The sequence below is a fragment of the Bactrocera dorsalis genome, chromosome 5 (assembly GCF_023373825.1).
Source record: "Bactrocera dorsalis isolate Fly_Bdor chromosome 5, ASM2337382v1, whole genome shotgun sequence".
Taxonomy (NCBI): Eukaryota; Metazoa; Arthropoda; class Insecta; order Diptera; family Tephritidae; genus Bactrocera; species Bactrocera dorsalis.
Genome location: NC_064307.1, coordinates 62,535,627 through 62,546,773, shown reverse-complemented (window position 1 = coordinate 62,546,773; position 11,147 = coordinate 62,535,627). Strand labels below are relative to the sequence as shown.

Sequence of the window (11,147 nt, the reverse complement as noted above, 5' to 3'; positions counted from 1 at the left end):
ACTAATTTGATAACAACCACAAATTCAAGCATTATTCGACCAAATCATCAATACGCTACGCTTTCATACACAGTACTTTTAATATACACAAAACTATCACTGCAGAAGACAGTATTAGGAGGTGTAAACTAACGCAACACATTAAATAGCCACAGTTGACATTATTATATAGTATATGTTGCTGTCTTAGATTTCCCAAACCACCTTTGTGAGTAGCGAAACGAACAAGAACTGGCATAAAAAATATACGTGCTTAATGAAATATATGTATAGTATATAAAATTACGCCTCCGTAATACCGTGAGGCAGGGGAATCGAAATCGGTTTATATATTTAGAACATATCCGTATATATTTTGTAGACTGTATGATTTTCTTAGTTGTTAAGCAATTATGCTACTGCTATATAGAACCCAATATTGAGACCTACTTGAACTATACCCATCCTCCATGTATACCTAGTGTTCGTATTATATACAAATCTATTACAAAGTTATACACCAAGTACACACATAACTAACTACCTAACTACGAAAATTAGATGTACTGTACTACTCTATATATAGTTAGTATTTGGTAGTCAAAGAGCTATACTCGATAGCCATGCCTAAACCTGCGTTGTGTTAACCCTTGTGAACTACAAATAAATAATTCAAACGAATACATAAATGAACATATGCATACTTACAATAAAAACAATACAAAACACTTAACAATTAAAAAAGAAAACATAACTGTAATAGTTAAAGTTAATTAAAGAAAAAGTTTGCAGCAAAGAAATAGAAGCTAACTACTTAAAAATAATAGTTTAATTTTAGCTAACTAAATGAACTGGTTAATTATGTAGTTACAAACTTGCATATAAACTTATATATTATATAATAGGACTTTAATACAAACCAAATAGAAATAGTATGTGAAGAAATTTGTAGACATTTTGCAGACCCCCAACCAAAGAGAACTATAAATACAACTTAAAAGTTATTGCTAAGAAAAATCTACTACTACAAATATGATGAAATTGGTTTTCGAAAAGATTATATTAACATTAACTAAGTAAATAAAACAGTTAAAACAACTATAGAACTAGAAAAACTTATATTTAGTACGAACTATTATACATACTTAGCTCTTAACATGCTGAAGCTATATTTTTATACCCTGTACAGATTATATTAAGTTTGACACGAAGTTTGTAACACCCAAGAGGAAACAACGGAGTTTCAAAAAAGTATATATGCACTTATGAAGGATGTGCCATTTCGAGATTCCCTACTGTTTTAAAGAAAAAAGACAGAAACTTCAAATTTAATGGGGAATGTTTATTATCATTCGAAAACACTTTCTTAGGCATTTAATTTTTGAAGATTATCTTTTCCAAATGTTGGCCGCGGCTACATCTCAGTTGGTGCATCCGCTGAGTTCAATTTTCGATGACTCGTTGGAGCATTTCGATTGGTAACTGGCGAATGACACACTTGATATTTTACTCCAAGACCTGAATCTAAGCGGAATTGTCAGCATAGACTTAAGACTGTGCTATATCCCCTCAGAAAAATCCTAACGGTGTCGTATCATACAATCTTAGTGGTCAATCGATAGGCCCAAAGCGTGAAATTATCTGCTCACCATTAATTGATGCGATGTGTGGGGAGAGGCGCCGTTTTGTTGAAACCAAATGTCGCTGAGGTCAAGAGTTTCAGTTTCAGGCATTAAATAATCGGTTGTCATCACTCGACTACGATCGCCTTTGATGGTTACGTTCTCATCATCGACATCAGTTTTGAAGAAATATGGACCGATATTTCAACGGCCCACAAAATAATATCAAACCGTTGGTGTTTTTTAAATGAAATGATAGCTCTTTAATCTGTTCAGGTTGCTCTTCGCGCGGCAATTTTGCTTGTTTACATACCCATTGAGCCAGCCACACCGCTGAAAAAATATGGCTCAAAAACATTGGATCTTCTTGGAATTTTTCAAAGCGCACAGAGCGAAGCAATGTCGTTTGAGAAGTTGGAGCGGCTTCAGTCTTGCACAAGCTATACTTTATACGCTTTCAATTTAAGATCTCGTTGTAAAGCGCGCCAAGTCGTTCCATAGTTCAATCCGAGGTGCTGCGAACGGCACTGAACCGACTCTCCACAGTCTTCGTGTACACTCTCAGCTACGGCTGCTATATTTTCTTCACTGCGTGCTGGACGTGGTCTAATGGGTTGAATATTATTATGAATGTTGGGTCTCAAGATGGATTGTGGGCAGTTTTTGGGGGTACCGATCTGAAAATTTGCACACTTCTTCTCTCCCCCAAGAAGCTCTCCATATGTATATCAGAATCGCCGATACCGAACCATTGTAGAATATATCAGCAGCTGCCATACAAACTGACCGACAAAATCAAGTCTTTATGTGGAAACTTTTGGATTTGCTAAGAGTATTATAGCTTCGGAGCAACAGATGTTAACGATTCTTCTTATTCAATATTTCGCATATTACAACGAATTTTCGAACCAAGCTAATTCATAACCCTCGAGGTTATATTCGAAGTAAATTTTGTAAACAAATCTTAGCTTTGACGTTCATCTTATATTATTCCCTTCTTTTAGGCCAAAATTTTGATAACAGTTTCATACTAAACACAAGACCTATGTTCCGCCTAGGCAGAATGTTAAAATATATCTATATATCTATATACATATGTATAGATAAAGTCTGCAGAGAAGTTTTTTTATAGATGAGTGATCAACAGTATTTATAAATCTTCTTCTTTAATGATGTAGACACCGCTTACACCGTTATAGCCGAGTATTTATAAACGGTATTGGAAAAAGTAAGGGCCGAGTGCCAAAGGCAATTGCTACAAGCGATTACATAGTGTCACCCTGTAAAAGATTCCAAAATGTATTCTAAAAAAGTACGAATTTCAAATATTAATCAACAGCCGAAAAGCGTGCAATTTCGAATCTAAGCTGACAAGAACTTGTGTGTTTAAGTTTTTCTTGAAGTTATATAGTTGGTAAAATTGTATATTTCTTTGACTTAGGCGCCAAAATTACAAACCTAAAATTTGATTTTAAGAATTCGTAATTTTTCAATTCAACCACACAATAGTAAAAATATATGTTCAAGCAACGCCTGAAACTATGCAATAAAAGTTGTAAAATAATAAACAATCACATAATAAACCACGAAAAATCGAAATTTGAAATTTATTATCCTTTATCAACATTTTCGAACAAGTTATGTAGTTTTTGTTGTTAAAAATTTATGTATAGATATGTAAAATAGATCATAATAAAATACGAATTGAAGCATCAGGCAACAAGAAGTATAAGAAAATGTTATTTAGAAAAATAAAGCAACGCCAAAAATATATATGACATAATGCTTTTTAATTTTTCAAACACGCTCAGTCCACCTCTTCTATAGTTGGACCACCAGCTGCGCCGGAGGAGCCACCAGCACCCGGAGCACCTGCATTTGGTGGTGGTGGTGGCACGCCACCTTGATACAATCGTGTTATAATCGGACTACAAATTTTCTCCAACTCTTTCTGTCTATATTCGAACTCATCCTTTTCCGCCTGTTGATTACTATCCAACCAGCTGATTGTTTCATCACACTTTTGTAATATCAACTGACGATCGCTGTCCGAAATTTTAGCGCGTATATTCTCATCATCCATTGTGGACTTCATCTGGAAGCAGTAGGACTCGAGCGCATTCTTGGCATTAATGCGTTCACGCTGCTTCTCATCCTCGTTGCGATACTGTTCGGCCTCGTTTACCATGCGCTCGATATCGTCCTTGCTCAAACGACCCTTGTCGTTGGTTATAGTTATTCTGTTTTCTTTACCTGTAGATTTTTCCACTGCCGTCACATTTAAAATACCATTCGCATCAATGTCGAAAGTTACTTCGATCTGCGGTACACCACGTGGTGCCGGCGGTATGCCGCTCAGCTCGAATTTACCGAGTATATTGTTGTCTTTGGTCATGGCACGCTCACCCTCAAATACCTGTATCAAAACGCCCGGCTGGTTGTCTGAGTAAGTGGTGAAGACTTGGGTTTGCTTTGTTGGTATGGTGGTATTACGTTTAATCAGCACCGTCATAACGCCGCCTGCAGTCTCAATACCTAGCGATAACGGTGTTACATCGAGCAGTAGAAGATCTTGCACAGCTTCAGACTTGTCGCCACAGAGTATGGCCGCCTGTACTGCAGCACCATAAGCAACGGCTTCATCCGGATTAATAGACTTATTGAGCTCTTTGCCATTGAAGAAGTCCTGCAGTAATTTTTGCACTTTAGGTATACGCGTCGAACCGCCAACCAAAACAATATCATGTATCTGCCCTTTATCCATTTTAGCGTCACGCAATGCCTTCGCCACCGGCTCCATAGTGCCCCTGAAGAGGTCACCATTCAATTCCTCGAAACGTGCGCGTGTAATTGAAGTGTAGAAGTCTATACCCTCATATAAGGAGTCGATCTCAATGCTAGCCTGCGAAGAGGCTGAGAGCGTGCGCTTGGCACGTTCACAAGCTGTGCGCAGTCGCCTCAAAGCGCGTTTATTCTGCGCTAAGTCCTTCTTGTATTTGCGTTGGAACTCTTGCACAAAATGATTCACCATGCGATTGTCAAAATCTTCGCCGCCCAAATGTGTATCACCCGCCGTGGACTTAACTTCAAAGATACCATCCTCAATGGTAAGTATAGATACATCAAAAGTGCCGCCACCCAAATCAAAAATGAGCACATTACGTTCACTGGTGCCCTTCTTGTCCAAACCATAAGCGATAGCTGCAGCTGTTGGCTCGTTGATTATGCGCAGCACATTCAACCCAGCAATAGCGCCGGCATCTTTAGTGGCTTGACGTTGTGAGTCATTAAAATAGGCTGGCACAGTGACCACAGCATCCGTTACAGGCCTGCCGAGATAAGCTTCGGCAGTCTCCTTCATTTTCGTCAATACCATGGAAGAGATTTCCTCCGGGAAGAAACTTTTCTTTTCACCCTTGTATTCGATGCGCATTTTCGGCTTGCCATTGTCATTGAAGACCTCGAAAGGCCAGTGTTTCATGTCACTCTGCACAGTCATATCATCGAACTTACGGCCTATCAGACGTTTAGCATCTACATTTTGGAAGATAAGACCAGAGAAAATATGGTATCTTGGGGATATTATATGTATGCGTGTGTGGTTAAGTGCAAATTTGTAGTAAATGAATATCAGTACTTAGTTAAATGAAGATTTCATGATAGTGTAGGCGCAGTTAGAAATAGAAACGACAGACCTGATACATTTTATGGCAGGCTGAATATTTTATTACATACATACATTTAACTTTAGTACAAAGAAAGTATTATAAAGAAATTAACATTACGGCTGACAACAAAAATGATTTAAATTTTTAATTTATTAGTCACATGACCAGGCAGAATATACATATTTACTCAAATTTTGGAGTGCAAGAACTCTCTGTATTATAGAACTGAAATGAGAGCACAAAAAATGGTTTTATATTAGAATCGACACGGATTCAAGACTTTTAAATGTAAGGCATACATACAGAAGAGTATTAGAACATAAGGATTAAAATATAGTGTGCTAAAAAGAATTGAATGTGGAAAAATTTATGAAGTTAAAATAATTTCGAATAGAAATTCGGTCAAAACGAATAAAGAAATATAAAACACCAGTTTATTTCATGTAACTCATCTGATGAGTCGACGTTACGAGTTTTCGAGGGAAAAGTTCTGCGAAAGATGTATGGTCCTTTGAACGAATATCGAAGGAAAGATGAGCTGTATGAGATATACGATGACTTTGACATACTCGTAGTTCAGCGAATTAAAAGACAGCGACTACGCTGGCTAGGTCTTGGCGTCCGAATGGACGAAAACACTTCAGCGCTGAAAGGAGTCGACGCAGTACCCGCTGGCGGAAGTAGAGGAAACAGAAGACCTCCACTCCTTTGGAAAGACCAGGTGGAGAAGGACCTGGCTTCGCTTAGAATCTCCACATTACGAAAAGAAGAAACAACTGGCTGGCTTCAAGAAGTATATTCAAGATTAAAAATTATTAACACTCTATTAGCCTGGATTCCTAGACATAGAGGCATCCACGGAAATGAGCTTGCCGATATTCCAAAGAAGCTTCTGCAACCAGACCGATAAGATCGGAACTGTCGTTCTACGCTGTAAGCTGTCACACATTACAAGAGGAGCTACGGAAAGAAGAAATTGTGCGAAGAAATTGCCACTAGAAGCAAATTAAGGCAGCTAGTGGTCACTGCTGGCTAAGGTGCCATTTGTACTGTTGGGTTTCTGTTTTAATGGTCTGAATGCTTTCTCTGCTTAAAGGTCCAAGATACCAGAGCTGCTTGATTACCACTCAATGAGAAGAAAAAGTCAGTATAACGGGTAAAATAATCATGTAGGAGAACACGTCACAATCATTAAAACAGAAGCTTAATTAAGCACTTTTGGTTCAACTGTATTAAATGAGGTAATGCGATATCAGGAGCATAGGCTACAGGTCCCAGCACATTTTTTCAACTTTTGATCTATCTGCAAAAGTTTTGAAATTGAATGCCGAGATCTGGTATTTCCAACAAAATTATGTTCCTGCCCTGTCGTTCCATTTTGGCTACGAAAAAATCTTTCATAACCCGGCATCCTTACTACGCAAACTTGATTACAGACGGAAAGAAGGAATAGGTACTACTTTCAAAACGCTTCAAGACCGAAAAGAGGCTTGATTTTTTTTAACTCCTTTTTTGGAAATCGTAATAAAGTAGCAAAATATATATTTATATCTATAGCATTTCACATGCGATCTTCAATCAGCCATCTTACCTAACCCAACCTAACCCCTTCAGATCATTCAAAACTTTGGGCTTGCCTAAAACTAATTATTTTACTCCTGTCATAGAAGAAGAGGTTTCCGTTTTTACATCAGCAGGCGTCCCGCGTACAGTGTAAATCGATATCATACACTGATTTGTGAATATAAAGGAAAATTCAATGCTCCACTTTACACCATACATTATAGTCTACGAGAGGTGTAAAATGATAGCAGTATATACTATAAAATAAACAAATTTAATATTCGGACATGCGAAACAACGCGGAGAGGCGGTTAGACTGTCTGAGGCAACTGCAACGACTCAAACGTGACGACAGAATAAGATGTAGCGAGTAAACAGAAATCGAATCATACATATTCTTCTGAAAAATAGTTTTTTGAAAGATCGAGGCCAGAGTAAATGTGCAAAATTCTCATTATAGGAGCAACAACGACGAAATATGTAAACTAAACGGCACAAAGTAACATGTGGCACAGTTATAAACAAGGGAGGCGTTGTTCGAAACACAACAATTTCTGAATCAATGAAATTTAAAATGCAACTAAAATTAGCAACACAACACAGGAACAAAAAAAAAATGGACGTGACAACAAAGTAAATTTTAATTGAATGAGCTGGTGAGAAAACAAACAAACTGAAAGACATTGGCCGCCGTAAATGTAAACTTTGGCACGCCATGAACGGGACGAATTGGCTGATGAGTTTGCCAAAAAATAAAGCGACAACACGTCAAATATACCTAAAACCCGAAAAATGATAAATAGAAGGCGACAAGTGCATAATGCGGCATGGCTAAATATGTACAGACCTATGTATGTATATACCCATATTGTAACCACGAGACGGTGCCGCTGAAATACAAACAAACTTATACAGGGCGGTCGCAAAACAATAACAAGCAGCAGCTATGCCCAGAATCTGGTGTCAAATTTAAGGACACCGGCTGATCATTAACCTCAAAAACTTTTTTCAAATATTATGAATACAGTTATGTGCAAATAAAAATATAGAAGATCAACCCGAGTAAGTTTCCGCCAAGAATTGTATGCCTTTGCAAATTCCATCAGCGTATACCAACGACAATTAGGCAGAAACAGTTTACAGTTCTCAATATGAATATTCCTAAAATTTTTTGGGGACTCTTTACTGCCAAAAAAGTAAAAGTTCCACTCTTTACTGGAATTGATATAAAGGGAAGGACTTAACTGATCCACAATTTGTTGGAAATAGTATCACAGTAAAATAAACAGATGTGCGATAGCCGAAATTACTTATCCTTATTCTCTTTTCAGCGTGAATAATCTTTTGAAAAATCAATTACACAAAGCCATAAAGAAGCTCACCCAAAGCTTCAACGAACGTACAAGAATTTACTTTAACTAAAAATTTTAAAAGAGACTGCATTGCGATCACCTTTTAAATGGGCGAGTGCGAAATTTCATGTGGCGTGCATGATTTATAATGACTTAAATGCAATGATAGTGGGTGGCGAATGCCTTACGACAGAATTATTAGTGTTGAATTGTTGTTGTAGTTTTGTTTTTATTTTTTTGCTTGCTTTAAACTCACCAAAGATAGTATTGTTCGGGTTCATGGCAACTTGATTTTTGGCCGCATCGCCAATTAGACGCTCCGTATCGGTGAAGGCCACATAGGATGGAGTCACCCGATTGCCCTGGTCATTGGCGATAATGTCCACTTTGCCATGTTGAAACACACCGACGCATGAATATGTGGTACCAAGATCAATGCCGACAGCAGGCGCTTTAGCCATATTGCAAAAACTTTTGTTGCTGTGCTATACCTTGTCGCGTTGTTGTTGTGGTACTAGCTGTGTTAGCTGCTTTAATTATAGCGTGTGCGCGTTCGATTGACAACATACATACGGTTGTGTGGCGACAATTTTGTTGGCGTCGGCGGCAGCATTGACGAGTGCACAGCCAAACAAAATATGCATGTGAATGTACCAAATTTAGTTGCACCAAATTATGCATCAAGAATGTGCGAATTGCATAAGTATTAATAGGATTTTGCATTTTCACGAAAATTCCACACAAACTTACCGCTTTTAGAAAGGCAGGTTAAAATTGGTTGTCAATTATATTTAGCTAAACCTAAATCTAGACACGCTTTTAGAATGCGTAACGGTATAGGTATAGTGATATGATAAGGAATAACAGGACGAAGGTTAGCACTCGTAGAAATTCTAGGGTTTTCTCTCTTTGCAGCTCCACTGCGGCGGCGTTCGCATATGCGCTATAACGACACGAACGCGTAGAATTTTACAAAAATTTAACAGCAAAAATTTACCACAAGGTTAATTAACGAAATTCGACTTTTTTTCATACACTCAGCACTTTATTTAGCAATGATTCGCTCTTGAAGTTCGATTTTGATTTTGAATTTCTGTTTGCGTTTTTTTATTGTTTTGGTATTTAAAAAATTTGAAATGCTATCTATTTTTGTTTGTCGTCTGACTTTTTCGCACGAATCAAATATTTACGTTAGCAAGTGTTGTGTACTCGTGCATTGCTCGCAAGTGAATGAGCTGAAATGATCGGATTCAGTATTTTCTAAATATTTTCGATATGTTTAGAAAGCGCTGTTAACCGATTCTATGTTGCATTCGGCGAATTTTCTCGATCAGTTTATTAGAAATTAGCAGCATTTTGCAAACTGTCAGATTCTCTTTTATCATGCTCTGTTTTTCACAGCTTCTTCGCATTTCTCAAGCAAAAATGTGGGTAATTAAGTAATTATTAGTGGAGCGCCAGCAGCCAGGCAGAGTCCACCCATATTATTAACCTCTTGCCGGAAGTTAAAGTGCAAACTGTATATACCGTTAACCGTTAGCAACTGCGAAATTTTGTAAAACACTAATATATTATTGTAAAAGTTAATTATTAATTTTTATTGATGCGTTTAGTAATGCATATGTTGTATTATTCCATAATTTCTTCATTATCTCTGCTTTTATTTCATTAACTGTAAAAGTTTTGTATTTTTTTCAACAAGTGAATACTTTTTCGACCATTTTCTCTATATTATTTTTGTTCAATTAATATTACAATATTAATTTGCTTACATATTTACCAAATTATACTTCTAAAAGTCATCTTGTGTAATTAACTGAAATTTTTATTTTTCAGACTGTTTGCATACTCCTGTTTACATTTAATGCGCAAATTTATTAATAAATTCTTATTAAAATATTTCTTGTTATTCTTAAATGTTTCATTGTTTATTTGTGTAGGTATTTTCATTGTTAATTTAGAATTCAATTCCACTACGGGTACACTGTTTGTTGCTGTTTGCAAATTTTTATTAAGATGCTTAATGAAATCTCGTATTATGATAATATGTATGTATGTATGCATGTATTTATAAGTGTATTTATCTGCTGCTGTTAAGTATGTGCCATATGATTGCGTTTGCAAATTTTTATTTGCTATGTTTATAATTAACTTGGAATAAGTATATCAACACCTGTTCCATAAAAATATGCATCTCTACGAATTATGGGAAATAATATAAATTTTTTCGTAGGGATGAAGTAAAATATATGTACAGAGTAGTAAGCAAACATATTTGTTAAAAAAAATAATGTACATTTTAGATTTTAGTAAAAGTATGTATAAAAGTAAAAGCTTAATTTCCATAGAACTTGAAATAAACCCCCAAAGTCTTTCTTGACAAAAAACTATATCTATATTGAAAGAATAAAAACTAATTTTAATAAAAGCTTATTCTTTATATACTTTAGTTTGCTGAAATACTTATGGTTTGAATATAAAATAAAATTATGTGATTAATAACAAGCGCTCTACTCTCATTTTTGTTAATCAATATTATGTTTTTGACATTTTATCTATTTAAAAATTAATAGTTTTTTATGATAAAGCTTTATTCAATTTAATTGAAAATAACATTCATCAACTGGCCTTTTATACTTAATAAAATTAAAGTTTTTAGTTTTTTATTTAAATTATTTAAGTGTATTTATTATAGATATTAAAATTATAATTTTGGAATTAACACAGAACTTTTGAAATTCTATTTCATATATTCATAGTTTCATTAAGTAAAGGTAAATATTGAAATTTTGGCAATCAAATTGCATATTTTACACTATTATTAAGAAGTTAGTCAGCTAGTTGGGCATAAATTTTATTTAAGTTAATAGTATTTTCTTGAAGGAAATCAAGAACAAAAAAAGATGTTGTGAAATATGGAATTAAAAAAAAATTAATGTTTTTTTGTAGTAAAAGTAAAGCCG

General features: G+C 35.7%; 1 protein-coding gene across 2 annotated transcripts; it reads right to left on the bottom strand.

Moving 5' to 3' along the window:
* Window positions 1–3,180: 3,180 nt before the first annotated feature.
* On the bottom strand, window positions 3,181–9,553 carry LOC105224006 (heat shock 70 kDa protein cognate 1). Of its 2 annotated transcripts, none has more exons than XM_011201964.4 (3): window positions 8,935–9,553; window positions 8,441–8,714; window positions 3,181–5,135 (listed from the first exon to the last, which is right to left on the bottom strand). In XM_011201964.4, exons 2-3 carry the CDS (start codon window positions 8,643–8,645, stop codon window positions 3,409–3,411), a joined length of 1,932 nt encoding a protein of 643 aa, XP_011200266.2. In that variant the 5' UTR covers window positions 8,646–8,714; window positions 8,935–9,553; the 3' UTR covers window positions 3,181–3,408. The 2 variants fall into 2 exon arrangements, with proteins under 2 accessions (XP_011200266.2, XP_011200265.2); XM_011201963.4 differs by having other exon boundaries at window positions 8,441–8,711; window positions 8,935–9,532.
* Between the last annotated feature and the right edge of the window lie 1,594 nt (window positions 9,554–11,147).